Consider the following 16,685-nt stretch of genomic DNA (forward strand, 5'->3'; position numbering starts at 1 on the left):
TTTTGTTGTTTTTCAGGGTCAGTAGAAAGGCCTCTTTAGTGTGCACACACACACACACATATATACAAAAAATAGCAAGGAGCATCTTGAGAAGAGAAATTATGCCTAGGTTTTCAATTCCGAGCACACACACCCGTGATGAAACATTGAAATTACTGGGATGGCTTAGCTTAACTAAATATCACATTACATTTTTATCCTGAGGCAAAACTTTAGTTGCGTAACCCTGAAATTATTTATGTTATCGCAAATGAATCTAAAAGACCCTATTTCGGACTGTAGTGGCTGACTGTGTTGAAGTAAAGAGGTTGACTTTCTCTGCTTGCCTATTCTATAAATTATTGAATACAACCACAACCGCAATCGTGGTTGCTAGAAAATTATACCTTCCCTTGACAAGGAGATCTAATAACATTAATAATAACGCTTATATTAGGCCCATATATTGTCATCATTTTATGTAGAAACGGGCTAAACCAAATTTCAAGACACTAGACGGTTAAAAAAATATCATAAAATGATAATTTAATACGACAACTTGTATATCTCCCATCATGCTGAGAAGACGCCGCGGCCATCTTTTAGCCATCGTCAACCACACCGCTGAGTCATCTTTTGCGGCTTAGCCTGGACATTCACAGTCTGTGATGCACTTTTTCCATCTCTGCAGCTAGCCTACATTTCAGTGTCAGAACGACCTTACCGTTGAGTTGGCAGCTTTTCCTTCCACGCAAGGAGGGCCAATGGGGTTGCATCCCAAATGGCACCCTAGTCCCGATGTAGTGCACTACTTTTCAACATGGACCATAGGGCCCTTGTCAAAAGTAGTGCGGTGCATAGGGAATAGGGTGCCATTAGGTACACGACCAATGTCTTTGGCATAACGGAGAAAGTCAAAACAACTCAGACAAATGGTAGTTGTGTCTACGACCTTCGTAGAGGGTGCCTTAGCGACAGGATATTCATCACTCTTACAACATAGTCATTTGGCAGACACAAACTTTATCCAAAACCAAGTTAAAGCATGCATCAAAATAAGGCGGCTGAAACAACGAGAGCTTGAAAAAGCGAACGCATCTCAACCAAGATAAAAAAATATATATATACATTAGTAAAACTTTTCAAAATTGAGTGATATTACCACTGTGCTGGGATAGTCCCATCTCTTAATACCTGAGATGTTGGCCTTGGGCCTCTACTCTCATATACCGACACTGGCAGGCTGTGTGTGTTTTTGGTTTTACTATCCTTGTGGGGACCAGAAGTCCTCACGTGTGTGTGTATATGCGTGTGTTTTTACTATTCATGTGGGGACCAGAAGTCCTCAAGGATAGTAAAATAAGGACAATTATTGCAAGTGGAGCCATTTCACCAGTCCCCACAAGGAAAAAGGCTATTTTAGGCTTAGGGGTTAGGTTTAGGGAAAATAGGACATTGAATGGGAATCATTTGTTTGTTCCCCACATTGAAACTGTGCGCGCGCTGTGTGCAATGGTATGTCCGGTGAGATGGCAGTAATGTGGCCATGATGACCTCCCAGGCCTTGCTCTGAAGAGTATCTATCCGTCTACCTATTATCTAGCCCTGATCAGCAGACTAACTGCTGAGTTAGAGAGGGAGGGGTAAGCACAGACAGAAAGAGGAAGGGGTTGCATTAACATCCTACACTGTGCAATGATGCTCTGTGTGCCTCTTCTATTAACGTTCCAATGCATCGTTAATGCTAGCTGAGCTGAACTTACAATGCCAATCTTTTTCATTTAAAATCAGGGAGTCAATCATTGACTGGTGTCTCTTACAAGGGAGCCCTGCATATACAATTTCATAAAACACATCAACAATCAAATACAATACAAAGCTCAACATATATTGGACAGATAAACCTAAATATACACAAAACAGTCAACAAAAACAAACACATTCTTCATGATAAGAATCCTCTGTTCACTGCCTGAACTGCCCAAGGGACACGAAAGCATTTACTCTAAAATGTATTTCGGAGATCATTCCAGACAGGTGGACACCAAAAGGAGTCTCCAGAGTTATCAAACCCGTTCACAGGGTTGGTTAACTTGGCATTTTAAAATCTTAACAGTGAAGTCCGGTAAGTCGGAAGCTTTGTGGAGGAAAGAGCGTAGTGACGTGATCTACTAGACTTCAAAAGAGGTCCAGACAACCTTCTGGTAAAGAACACAGTGATGAGTAATAAAACTATTTCCCGTGATAAAGCAAAGGGCGCGTTGAAAAACGACACCCGGGGGTTTAAAAGTAGAGGCAGCTGCACTTTGATGAAACGGTTTCACCCTAATCAAGAACAGGTAGAAAGGATGACTGCACAATCTGCTTCCTGCTGACTAGACACACAATATCTGTTTCCCGTAAAAATAGCCCGCTTTCAATCTTGGTTTAACAAGCTCATTCGTATGTTTTATAAACTGTAAATCGTTACAGAACCATCCGATGACTCAAGACGTAATCCATCTAAGTGAGACAATCTTACTCGCATGAAACAAACACTACAACTGAACCACCACAATAAAGTGTGCCAGCTATGCTCACATTCCCCCATTCGCCCTGAATTAACTAAGTGTAATGACTATGCCTTGTTGAAGCTTCCCCAAACACAGTAGGCCAGGTGGTTTGAGCCTTTGGGATACCGGTCCAAATTGTTGCCTATTGGCCGGATGTTGCTGTCCAAGCCCGCCCTTCAGCCTGACTGGCCAATGAGCATGCTGAAGCACTGAGTGACATGGAGACAGCGGCCAATAGGCACGCTCCAGGCACTGAGAGTTATGGAGACGGCAGCAAGGCCACATCTGGAGGACCGGACGTCCACAGAGAATCACACCATCAAAAGAGAGAGTGTGTGTGGACTGACAGGGAGAGAGAGAGAAAAAGGGAGGGGGAAAGAGAAAGAGAGCGAGAGTGGAAGAGAGAGTGTTAGAGAGCGTTGTACCATCCATGTCAGGGTCACTGTTCTGTTTACCCTCAGAGTTCAGCCATGCGTCAGTAACACTGACACAGCTGTGGACAACTGTGTGAACAGGGAGAGAGACCAAAGCACCCAGCAGCCATCATCAGCTGTGAGTTATCCACAAGGGTCCAGGCAAACACACACGGAGTTACGGACACAATCATCACAAAGTTAAAGTCAAACAATGGGATGCCTCCCGACTGTTTGGCAGGAAAACCAGGGTCCAAACATTCTCGGTATATAGCACTAACAGCAGCTTCTGTATATTGACTCACTTATCCCACAAGGGTCCAGATAAACAAACTCACACAGGGATATCACAGCCACTAAGAATATACTGTTAAGCTAAACCTGTACAGTAAACCTGCTTTTCTTTTTGATGTACAGTATATTGTCTGACTCGCAACAGTAAAGAGCTACAGTAGGTAAATACATTAAAGGTTTAGAGTAGGCCTCTATTATCAGACTCACTGCTGTTTGTGGACGAGCTCATACTGTAGGGGTGTGTCGAGTAGTCGGACAAAACAAGTATCTTATTTACACATATAGGCCATTTTCCTACGATTCTGATCCGAGTATGTTTCTTTAAAAAATATTTTCCGGTTGGCAGCGCGCAACTTTCAATCAAGTGCAAGGTGCTAGATGGTCTAAAGAACTCAACTGGCTAGTTAGCCTGTCTGAAAGAGAAAGGCGGGCTGTACGTTTACCCTCCTTCACCGATTGGATAAAGTGAAGCTGTGTTTCTCAGTCCACTTGCTTCAGCTGTATTTCTCAGTCCACTTGCTTCACTCGCATGTTTCGGTCTGATCATTTAGATCGCTGCCGCATCATGTTTGCCTACTACAAAACATCATAACTCAAATGGCGAGGACGTTGGTTAGCTTGCAAGCCATCAATAGGCATAATATCTAACAAGCGGGCCGAGGGCAGAGAAAAAAAGATGAACCGCCGATGCACATTCTGACTGAGTAACAGCAAACTTTTCTGCCTGGCCCACTTGTACAAATACATGTATGGCCAGATTGGCACACCCCTATCCTACTGGTAGTAACAGTACAGCTACACTAAGCCTATACACTAAAGGTAAACCGCCATATTGTGTGACTCACTGTTGTTTGTGGGTGAGCTCCTCCTCCTTGCTGACCAGGTCCTGCTTGAGGTTGGCCAGCATCTCCACCGAAACGTCCACCTGGCGGGAGAGCTCCGACGCCTTGTCCTCCAGGTCCTGTTTCTCCTGGCCCAGCCGCTCGCTCTCATGCTTGGCCCGCTCCAGCTCGCCACTCTTCCTCTCCAGCTCCGCCTGCAGCCGGCCCACGCGTGCAGCTATCTTCTGCTCCACCTGCAAATGGAGGAGGGATTTTGGTTCTAGTCCAGCAGTGGTGATGGGAAGTACTTTCTGTTTGAGTTTCTTGGTACATATGTAAAAAAACAGATTTTAAATTATGGAAAAAGGGGGAGAAAATAGAAAAATATGTGTTTTACTTTTCTCTTCCAAAGAGGGGTAGTGGTGGGAAGAAATTCAATTAAATCAGTGTTTCCCAAACCTCTTAAGTATTCTCAGCAGTTCCACATTAGTATTCCAGAACTAGCCTGATTCAATTAATGAGCTTAGTGGCCTTGGTGATTAGGTGTGGTAGTACTGGTATACATTGAATAAGTGGAATGGCTCGGGGCACTCAAGGAGAAGTTTGGGAAACACCAAAATAAATAATAAGATGATTACCATTACCTCCTCTGAGAGTTTCTCCAGCCTCTCGTCCAGCTCCAGACGCTCAAAGGCTCTTGCCTTCAACCTGGCCAAGCCCTCCTCATAGGCCGCCTCCACCGCGCTCGCAGCCACATTCGCCGCCACTGCCACGGCCGTGCTTTGGTTGCCGTGGGAACCGTGGGGGTCCCCGGCTGCGCTCATGGCTTTCTTCACAAAGATCTCCCCCAGGGGGAACTCTACACTGGGGATGTAGCGAGCCGCGGCGTTGGAAGTAGTGGATAAACCGCCGAGGTCGTCCGAGCAGGGAAGCTCTCGGCACGGGAAGCGGCGCTCCTTGAAGTCCCTGAAGGCGGAAGACCGGAGTTGAAGACCGTCGAAGGGGTCGTTCACGTTGTTGCTGCGGTTAATGCCGGGGACAGAAGGAGCGAGGAGAAGGTCTCCGTCGGCCACCAGGGGGAGTAGCGCAGCTGCGTCGCACACACTGTTGGACTTGGAGAGCACGTAGAGCGTCTCGTAGGTATGGTTGTACTCCAGATGGGCACGGAGGGAGGACAGCGACCGGAAGCGCTTGTGCTCCCCGCAACGAGGACAGCGGTAGGGCAGGTCCAGAGAAGCCATTCCGGGAGAGGCCGCCGGGGGGGGGGGGCCCTCACGGGGCACAGCGGCGCTGATACGCCGCAGGCTTTTCTCTCACCAAGTACTGGGCGGATCCTCTCATGGTACAAAAATGGTGGTGGCGAGATGAGGGTGGCGGTGGGAGTTAGATGAGGGCGAGAAGGAAGAGGGATGTCTGAGGGAGGCGAGAAGACGACCAAAGGCCATTCACGCCAGCACACATACTGGAAGTCTGACACACACAGATTCAGAAACTTCTTAGGTTGTTGATTTGTTCCTCTTGTCACCGTTACTTCTGCCTCACCATTACCTTTGGCCCTGAAAGAAATAGCGAAAAAGAGTTGACATTATTTTCATTACTTATATAGACAACACTTTTTTGCCTTGGAATGTATGGTGCAAAAACTAAAAACAAGTGAGCATCTACTGCATCTAGCATGAGAGCTACTTTAAAAAAAAATATAACACAGCCCGAGCTACTCTTTTCTTCTAGCTTAAAATAGGCAGTCTTCTCTTCTCCTCTGCAACTCTTCCCCAGCTCCTTAGTGCACTACTACTACTACTGTCTCTTGTACATTAGGTGTTATTTCTTTATACCTGGTAAAATGGTTAATAAAAAAAACTTATTTTTTCCCCAAATGATGTTCAGATGTATTTCCTTGTTTTAGATTATACATTTTTACTCAACATTACAATTGTTCATAGCGAAACAACGAAATTGGATGTTCTGAGTGGATGTCATCGCTTAAATCATTAGATGGTAATTCCTCAGTGCAGAAACAATCTTCAGATAATGTTTTTATCATTTATCTGCAGATGATGTATCGAGCTCCAAAAAAAGAATAGTAAAAGTAAGCAAACCAGGGAGTCAAATTTACATCTTTCACATATGGGATTTGACGTTCACCAAAAAGAGCCGTTCAAAACGAGCAGCTTGTTCGCAAACAACCCATCACTATTTGCTACACGCGGAGTGATATACAAACGCCCGCACCACACAGACAAAAAAGGGGCAATATTGCTGGGAATTAAGTGGCAGATATTGTGTAAAGTATGGCTTTTTAAGCCAATAGTGGCAAACCAGGTGTGGGATAATGTCAATGTTGCGTTGACTAGATAGTAGGTGGGAGCTTGCAGTGTCTGATACTTGTGTGATTTGTTTAAGACAGTTTGCGGTAGAACACGTGAAAATTGCATGTACTTTCAGAATTGTTTGGCGAGCTACTGGTAGCTTGCGATCGACCTGTTGGAGACCCCTGATCGACTGAATCATTGTATTAAGTCATTTGAGTTTGGTATACAGTAATCCCTCGTTTATCGCGGGGGTTACGTTCCGAAAATGACCCGCGATAAGTGAAATCCGCGAAATAGAAAACTTCTTTTTTTTTTACAATTAGCAACTATTACATGTATACAAATACAGTGACTCACGTGTAGGCCGTTTCACTGCTCTTCAGACTGGGCCGCTGCATCCTGACTGCGCTCTGCAGTGTTCTCTTCTTCTGAAGCCCGCGGTGCAGGTGTGTTTGTTCGGGAGAAGAGCATAGTGATAGGCAGCTGTTGTCGCTCTTTTTTCTTCTTTGCAAAAAGATCCTTGTACACCGACATGCCACCATCGATTACGTTGGAGAACTGTAATGAACGGCTCATCAAAGGGTCCCATTCCTCAGCTACTCGCTTAAGTTCAGTGGCCATTCGCACCATGGTTGCTAAGCGACCAAGCGTTAGTCCTTCCTTCCTTCCTGGCCAACTTAATGTAAATTTGCCAAGCTGTTTTATGTACGTACACATAACTGCACGAGACGACAAAATGATAGCACAATTCGTAGCATGTTTTGATACAAGAAGCGGGAGTGAGTTTTTAGCGAATCAGAATGCAGAGCACAATGCACCAAAAAAAAATAAAAAATGCATTATGAAAATCCGCGAAATAGCGAATCCGCGATAAGTGAACCGCGAAGTGGCGAGGGATCACTGTAGTTAAGATCTAACTAAAGCAATGGTCACCAACCTTTGAGTCAAGATCACCGAGTCAAAATGCAAGCTGAAATCTACCGCACATTTTTTTTTACATGAAAAAAATACGGAAGCCTACGCAACATTAACCAATTAAAAACAGCTTTGTGCAGTAGGCTACCGCCCAGCACATTATCACTGCATATTGGCTATGCTTGAATTGCCTTGCCAACGTTGTTCTTCTCAGACCATTTTTTATTTTATTTTTTAAATTGTAGGTATATGACACTGGTAATAGATCATGTGTTGTATTACATGTGAGGCACATCTGAGTGAGCTTAATTTTAATACTGATGGCATCTGATGGTCAGTCTGAGGAAAGGGGACAGTCTTCCAGCTGATGGCGAAACGCAAGTCGCACTGCATTATTTCTGCCTCATGCACCAATTCATGTTGTTACTCCTATGACCAGAGAAAGTGAAATACTCCTCGATCTAAAAAAAGACAAGCCTATAATAATAATAATGCGAGTTTATTAGAACCCTGCTCATTCATTGCAGCTGGTTGTAGCGTGAGTGGAATTAGGGAGAACGTGCATTTTATGATTTATATAAGTGTTGACAGTGCTGAATAACAACATAAAACATAAACTTACTCAAACAGCAGCTCTGCTGTATTCGTTGAGTCGCTCTTGTCATGGTTTTAAAAGTGTTTTAATCTCACAGTACCAATTTTACTTTGCGTTCGAGGCTTCTTTTACAGTCTATGGCTCGGGGAAACTGCAGATTGGGAGATCTGAGCTATCCGATTGGCCAGCTGTAGGCGGATAGTTCTACCTTCAGAGACATAAAATGGATCAAAATGGGAACACTGAATCAAGTGCAGGAAGGCAAGGCTTTATCGTTGTTGTTTCTTTACACAGATGTTTGGAGATTGACCAGTCCGCGATCGACCGGTTGGTGACCACTGAGCTAAAGCATAGCGCTAATTGAAATACAGCCACAGAAAGCACTGATGCATTCACAGGTTTCCTAAAATAACAAATCTGCATCTCAGCCCACAAAAGGTGCTTGTTTGAGTCTGATGTTTGTTGATGCAATGTGCTGCTGAGCCAACGCTGGAAACAAGAACAGACAGCACAGCAATGTGTCCCAAATGGCACCATATATGGGCCCTTTTCAAAAGTAGTGCACTATATAGAGAATATGATGCCATTTGGGACAAGCATCGTTTTAGGAGGGGACAACTGACAGGCTGAGCTCATTTTTAGAAACATCTGACATTTCAGTGAAACAAGGTCGAGAGACTGCCGAGGATGGAAATTGCTGCTGAATGAAAGAGGAATAATTATCTTGCCCTACCCTTCCCCTTCAGTGCATTGGCTTATCAGTTTATTTATTACCTTTTGGTTAGCAATAAAATATAGAACGATAGACATCTTTCGATCCTATCCTCCCCCAATTATAGATCAGAACGAGATATGATTTTGTTAAAGCTATTTCACTAGACAAGCATTATCGAATGCAGCTCCATTTAACTAATAGCCTACAAGGCTAATTCGATTATTCCTATACACATCAACGGATAAGGGTTTTATAACAGCTAAGTGACCCCAGAAACACACAGACCAGATGGACACTGCCCGCTTTAACAGATGCAAGTAGAGGAGAGAAAAAAGAAAAAAAAATGTATCGGGAACTCGTGCCAGATTCTCTTTGTGTATGGAACGGAGAGTCTTTCTCTGCCCCCTTCCCCTGGGCTCATTCCCTTGCTCTATCACTCCCTCACCGTCTCCCTCGCTCCCTCTCTCCGATGCATTCTGAATGGATAGACGTCGGGAGCGGAGAAGTAAACATTGAGCCCATTAGTCTGTTTATTTCTGTTTACCGCCGTCCTCGCTCGCTACATCTTCAGGGCGACCACGCTAAGTAGCTAACAATGAAGTCTTGAGGGTCGACCCGGGATGCATGTCTGGTTTACCCCTGCCGCCACTGTCAAAGCCTCACAATTCTGCTCACTTTGTGGTCGTCTCACTCGACCCAGTTTTTTTTCTTCTCTTCTTTCTGCCCTTCCTTTGCTTCCTGATTCCGCCTGTCAAAGTCATCGCAAATCTAGCGCGGCCCGGTTGACAACGACCATAGGATTTGGCCAAAACAAAGAGCTGGGACCTGGCTTATTCCAGACAACGAGAGTTGATGAAAACAGCACCCAAAATGACAAAAGAACTTCAGACCAAGCACGTAAAATCTGATCCCTTTCCTATTGAAATGAATAAAAAAAAATTAAATAGCAAAAATGAGTTATCGTTCTTTTTTTACATCCGTTATTAGACAGTAGCAACGATGATGATTATGAACATGGTCTTTTGCCTGCTAATGCCTGCAATGCAGTGAAGAAAACGATATGACAACAATAACGTCTAATGTAACTGGCCCCTCTTTGTACAACTGGCCCCAGCTTGGCCCCCCCAGTTGAAATGGTCTAGAACCGCCACTGGTGAGTCCACCCAGCCATCTGCCAATTAGAGTTCAGACGCAGAGCGCGAGCAGTCGGGACGTTCACCGCAGGCAATTAACCTGAAAGTGATGCCCCTCGCTTAATGTAATCGAATTAATTCTGCTTGGCATTTGGTTGATTTTCCAGCAACTATTGTGGCGTCCCCTGTACCGTCTGATCTAATGAGTGAAGCACGTTTAGCTTCAGCGCAGATTGTCTGCTGGGCTAAAAAAGTCCAGCGTGCGAGACGTTGAGGTCAGATACTGTATAAGTAGTGGGTACTTGTACTGAGTAACAAGAAGAGACTGGCGGGTTAGAGTTTCAGCTAAATCAGATCTGACAGTATTGATTGTGGAATTGACTGGTGGCCTAACATCACTGTCCTGACTCAGGACAAAACTGCACATCATTGAGTGAAACAGCATATCCCACTGATACTAAGCACGGTTAAAACAACATTTAGCTCAAGTACATTTTTTAAAACAAACCTAAGCATCGATGCTAAATCTATTAAGCTTATAATAGATATGTTGAAACACTTAAAATCCTATAATGTTGTTGGCCACCTCTTTCTTGTTATTCTTTGGATAAATGCCACTGCAAACTACCATCATCCCCAATTTCAATACATGGTATAAAAAAAAATAAAAAAAAATCCTCAGCCACATTACATAAAGTCTTATGAGGATCTGTTAATAGGCGAGAGCAACATTAGTGTGCTGCTGCCATAGAGACAAGCTCTCCCCCACACAACCCCCTGAAGCACTGCTAGAACTTCAACTCACATATTGCAGCGCTGACAAATCTTCATGACAGGCGAATCTGAAAATATTGTGGGCAGCACAGCTGACCTCTAACCTCACCCTAGCAAAATAGCTCATCGTGATGGCATGTCCATTTCCCCTTGAACAAATTGCTTTCGTTATGATTAGCTTGTGCCGCGTTAGTGGCTCTGCCATAGATGAGCATGACGAGCTGGACAAAGAAATCCCATCAGCGTGCCTCCCTATTCAATAGCTGCATGTCTTCCAGACACTGATCGTGTGCGTTACAGGTCTGAGACCCAGCGAATTAGGCAGAGTAGGCATTCAGTGGAGGGGGATTAGGCATGAGGCTCTACAATGCTTATTAACATACCAAGCGGGTATGATAGTAGGCATAATAGCCTGGCACAGACACGTCCTTACTCAGCTCAGAAGTGTTCTCATACACCGCGATCCCTAGACCAGTGCCTGGGTTCAAAAAGTGTTTGTTGTCTTTCAAATACTTTTGAGGTGTTCACCTGAGCTTGCCTGGAGTGCCAGATGGGCAGGGTTTGCATTTTTGGGACTATTCTATTCGTCCATTTCTGCCAGGTAATCTCAATAAGTTTTTGAAAGAAGAAAAATTACAATTTGGAGGTCTGGATCTGAGGCGCTGTGTTGTGTTCCCTATAGACTAAGTAACAATGGAGAAACAAATGCACTATATGGCTGCGACCCAATTCTCCACCTTTCTCCAGAAGTGTGCACTTTCTTGCATGGATTTAACAAAAATGGTGGAAACTCCCACCTTCCAATGCACACCATTTCATGCTTTTAAATCCATGAAAAGGGAATTCCCAAGGGCACACTTCTGGAAAAAGAGTGGGAAATCGTCTAGAATGGGAAGAGCACTGCCAGAGTATAACGCTCATTAAACCAGGAAGACCATGGTCAGAGACGATAAAAGACTCAGAGAGATTTAATTGGCCAATTGGGTGGGAAGGAAGTGAAGCAGCTTGTCAGTCACGTGTCACTTCCTTTGACAGGAATGCAAGTGGTGGCGTCCCACTGGCCTGCTCTCACAGTAAGAACCCACTTGGATGTACAGTACTGCTGTAGCATACATACACACGTGCCACGCACACCGGTACGGTTTACCCACACTTTTTCTTGACAAAAATAGCCCCCTCTGAAGCATTCTCCTCAATAACTGACTGTGTACACATCCAGTTCCAAACAGAACAGGAGACAGCGCATCAGATTGCTTCATCTCTAATGACACCACAGGGAGAATCCTGTCGATGCAGCGTTTACCTCAGTCAAGCATAAACACACTCAAGCTGTAGCCCACTCACTGCCTGCAAGATCCCCCACCTGCCTGCAGTACATGCAATAGTCATATACAGACCTGGGTTCAAAGAGTATTTGCTATTGTTCATATACTTTAGCTTCAACAGGTGTCTCCAGTTTTGTTGACATATTGCCGTTGGTGACGTATCCCCTTTCCAAACATACCGAGTTTGCCAATGGAACAGTCACAGAAGTGCAAACCCCACTGCACTTGGCACTTCAGGCAGGTTAAACAGGGTATATGAAAGAATGCAAATACTATTTGAACCCAGGTCTGGATGAACGGTATACCACTGTTAGGGCTGTGACATAATTGAATAACCATGTACCTGACAGTCATGGATGAAGAGACTGTCATGAAAATAAAATACCCATCAAAAATAGGCCTACATTCATTTTTGTATTGTAGATAAACTTGACCTAATAACGGGAGTGTTCACTTATGATTATAAGTATGGTTGCACATTTTGGGGAATATTCAGAGATGGAAACTTTCCATGGGAATTAACAGAAATATATGCAAATTAATACCATTTAAAATGTAGATGTTTTTTTGCATTGGATATATTTACCATATCATATGGACACAGAAACATAAGTAGACATAATTGCAAATTATTAAACCCTTCCATATAATTTTTTTTAAACAATTTAGTTACGAATTGAACTTTAATTAAATGAGTTGACTCTTCACATGGGATGATTTCACTAAACAACAAAACGGAATATTGAATGATCCATCGCATCTCCCAAAAATGTTTTCAACATGCATCTGTAAAATGATAGTCTAGACACTAAAGCTTTGGTTGTCTTCCTCTCATGCTTCCATGTCTTCTCCCTGGACCTACTCAATGTCCACGTCTTGAACATCAAACTGAGGCCTCATCTTCACTGTCACTCTCCAACCTTGCTGAGGATGGCTCGTTGTCATGCTCAAAAAGCCTCAAATGTACAGATAAATAAATAACACGGAACCGAAACCGGCTGCGCACGTGCGCCATCGTGCATGAATGTATTTTGTCCCCCTACACCAAACGCGATCACGACACACAGGTTAAAATATAAAAACAAACTGAACCAATGACATTCATTTGGGGACAGGTCGAAAAGCATTAAACATGTATGGCAATTTAGCTAGTTAGCTTGCTAGTTAATTTGTCCTATTTAGCTAGCTTGCTGTTGCTAGCTAATTTGTCCTGGGATATAAACATTGAGTTGTTATTTTACCTGAAATGCACAAGGTCCTCTACTCCACCAATTAATCCACACATAAAACGGCCAACCGAATCGTTTCTAGTGATCTCTCCTCCTTCCAGGCTGTTTCATCTTTGAACTTATAGTGATCGCATCTACACTTTCATAGTATTACCACGACGACCGGCAAAACAGTTGGTCTTTCAATTACCCACGTGGGTATAACCAATGAGGAGATGGCACGTGGGTACCTGCTTCTATAAACCAATGAGGAGATGGGAGGCAGGACTTTCAGCGAGATCTGCGTCAGAAATAGAAAGGAGTTCTATTTTAGCCCTTGGCATCGCAGACGCTTGTTGGTGCGCGCGAGCAGTGTGTGTGCAATAAATGAATAACATGGATTTCTAAATTTATTTTTGCGACGCTCGCGCACGCGACGTGTCCGGTCTGGTCAGCATGTAAGCAGTTAGATTAAACAACTCCTTTGTAATATATATATATTTTTTTTTATAAAACATGTATGGAAACAGGTGAATTAACACTCAGCAGGCTCAAGCAAGCTAAAACCCACATGGTAGCAAAAACTACAAGGTAGAAATTAACAAGTTAGAAATTATTTAAACAGACTTTGCTGTAGGCTACTACTTACTAGTTACCAAAAACGAATCATATATGTCATAAAATATATTCACCCCACCCAGTATTGTAATCAAAACTTAACCGAAAGAATGTAGTCCTTGGATCAGACAGTTTAGTAGTGGGCTCAATAGCATCTCATCTTATGGAAGAGTGCACTGTGCATGTGATGGAAGAATGCACTGTGCATCTTGATTCTCAAGATCTTGCACACTAATGAGATGCTATTGAGCCCACAGTACTAAACTGTCTGATCCAAGGACTACATTCTTTCAATGCCATTGAATTGGGGATAGTTTAACCAAAATATGCCACAAGACCTAGAATTGCCTTATGTTTATCCCACAAAAAAGGTTCACTGTTATAAGCTAACTTTTTTTGAGGAATTTAAGCAAAATTGCCAAAATTCCAGGGCTTAACTTCCTATTTAAAATTTCCGGAAATTTCCTGGAAAGTTTCTGACCCTTTTCAACCCTAATTATAAGCAATTGTTTTGCCAATATCTGGCATGGTATAGTTTGATACAGAATGTATAGACTGTGCTGCCCTCCAATCCCCGCAAAGTAGAATAGTAGCCTAGGCTATACAGCATTAGGCCGCAATACACTTTTATGACTGCCATGTGGTAGACTGCAGTTTGTAAACAGGCAATTTACCATTAATCCCTGTCATTTGGTTACATTTATGTTCATTTTACCGTTTCATTCTCGGAAGTGAAAAGTTATTTGCAGAGTTCACAACTTGCTACACTTGTGAGAAACAAGTGTTGGTTTATTTCATACCATCATTTACGCGCTCCACGTGAGCACGTGTCTGGTTTCTCTGTCATGTTAACGTTGACGGAGCGCACATGCCTGAACACGCATAGAAGTACCTGGCCTGCTTCTCGCAAATGTAGTAAAGTGCCCAACTGGGCTTCTCAGTTTTTTTCTTCACCTCACAAATTAGGATAGTTCCTCACAGTATTTGAAAAATCTTACCAACACTCTTCCTCTTGAAAATCAACGTTGCTAATAAATAGGCTATGGACATGTTGCGCGTATGTGTTTATATTTTAATGATTGTCAATTTAAATCTTCATACTATGGCATAGCTGTCCCCTTCATACTTTCCTTGTCAATTCATTATCTTCTAGGCTACTTTCAGAAAAGCCTACAAGTAGGCCTACGTTTTAAGGAAAGGAGACATATTTGCTTGTGTCCGACATACGCTGTTGGCTGTGATTAACTGGTGCTTTTACAGGGGAGTGCGTTTGAGTTTCCTAAAGTAGCCTGGGTGAACTCCATCTCTTTAATAAAAATCTAAACGCTCCTGTCATAATTTAATCTTGTAAAGGGCCTCTCAATAGCTTAGATTACATTCATTTCATTACGGCGTTTTCTCTTGGAAGAAAATATATGTTAATGCCAGCAGAGTTTGTTACGTTATGCGAATATTTTGGTAAAAGTGGGAGAGACCCCATCGGACTTAATTTGAATGGTTGTGTGTCAAATAGGATCTGTATTAAAAACAATGATATGCAGAAAAGCCAACAGACAAGGTAGGCATAGATCTTAAGTTTGACTCCATTAAATGTGGCGATACGAAAATGAGACAGATCCTCTCCAACCTGGCATTTCTTCATTTGATGATTAATATTTGTAAGTAATAACCTGAATAATAATGAAATATCAAGATAATAACGAAGTGTAATGGCTGGTTTCAAATAATCATTTCCATGTAAACAAGTATACAAACAGAACTGTTACACCCCCCCCTGCATGGTTGGCCTGGCCAATTACCTTAAACTCAAATACCAAGACCGTCACAGCCCTAACTACTGCATGTCTGTGAGGGAGGGGATCCTCCCTTCCACACACGCACATAATCCTGGCTCTTCACAGCAGCAGGCACCTGGGGCTTCCACTGTGTTCTCAGAATCATGCAAGCCTGCAGGGGTAAGACTTGTACAAGGCAGTACAGTATTGATCTACTATGATATTTACTGTATCAGATGTTACTGTATTTTATTGTATCACTTATCCTCATGTCTACACAGCATTGAAATGGTTTTGTTCTAGCTGACGACATTCAGTTGTTTCCCTGCCTGTCCTGCATGACCCTATTGTGAATAACCTCAGCTCTTCAAGTCTAGACTTTAAAACAATGAAGGGGACCTTTAAAACTGAGATAACGTTTAAAGAGCCTTCCCTGGCTGGCTGGCTGGCAAACTGTAACGATCTCACAAAACCTCTTTATTGGCGTCCGTTTCTATTCAGGCTTCCACACGAGAAGGAAGCGAAATGGAAATGAGACAGGATTAACGCCAAGTCAAAATCCCAGTGAAATGGAGCAACGCCGTTATTTAAATTCAAATGGTTTCAGCCAAGGTTTTGTGCGATTAACATTCAGATTGGCTTCGTCTCAAATGACTCCCTATATAGTAGTGCAGTCGGCTTGGGCGGTATACCAGGGTATTTTGATATACCCACGGTATGATTTTTTAATACTGTCAATATTAAATACTTAGTAGTCAACTTGTGCAATAGCTCGGTTAATAGATTAAGCAGATTGTGTTCTTAATTTCGCCTGTTGGGTTTTTTCATTTTTGAAGCTGTTCCCCAAAGCAGCCGATTGTAAACAAACATACCATGACTGGCTCAAAGAGCACACGGAAGCATTCGTGTCATGACGATCCAATGTTGTCCAGCTCAAGAGAGGTGGTTAAGTTACTAATTCACTACTAAATGTTTGCCAGCTAAATACAGTATCTTATAAGGTTTCAAAATAAATTCCCTTCAGCTCAGGGCTCCAGCTATGCATTTGGTTTGCTAACTTGCGAGCTCATGTGGCTAGCTTGCAAGATTAAGCTTCTTGGTTACATTGATTACAGCGTGCCTCTGAACGGGTTATGGTAGTAGGTGCCAGGCGCATCAGTTTGAGTTTGTCAAGAACTGCAACGCTGCTGGGTTTCACACAACAGTTTCCCGTGTATCAAGAATGGTCCACCAAGGACATCCAGCCAACTTGACAA

The 16,685-nt window shown here is 43.2% G+C and overlaps 1 protein-coding gene across 1 annotated transcript in view; it reads right to left on the reverse strand.

The window, feature by feature from the left end:
* Positions 1-16,685, reverse strand: part of LOC139578953 (F-box only protein 41-like) — a 106,199-nt gene that overhangs the window by 79,409 nt on the left and 10,105 nt on the right. The window contains exons 2-3 of the mRNA XM_071407109.1: positions 4,704-5,615; positions 4,084-4,313 (exon numbers count right to left, since the gene is read on the reverse strand). Coding sequence (XP_071263210.1) covers positions 4,084-4,313; positions 4,704-5,300 — 827 coding nt within the window. The 5' untranslated portion in view covers positions 5,301-5,615. The remainder of the gene's footprint in view (positions 1-4,083; positions 4,314-4,703; positions 5,616-16,685) is intronic.

This window comes from Salvelinus alpinus, chromosome 6 (assembly GCF_045679555.1).
Source record: "Salvelinus alpinus chromosome 6, SLU_Salpinus.1, whole genome shotgun sequence".
Lineage (NCBI taxonomy): Eukaryota > Metazoa > Chordata > Actinopteri > Salmoniformes > Salmonidae > Salvelinus > Salvelinus alpinus.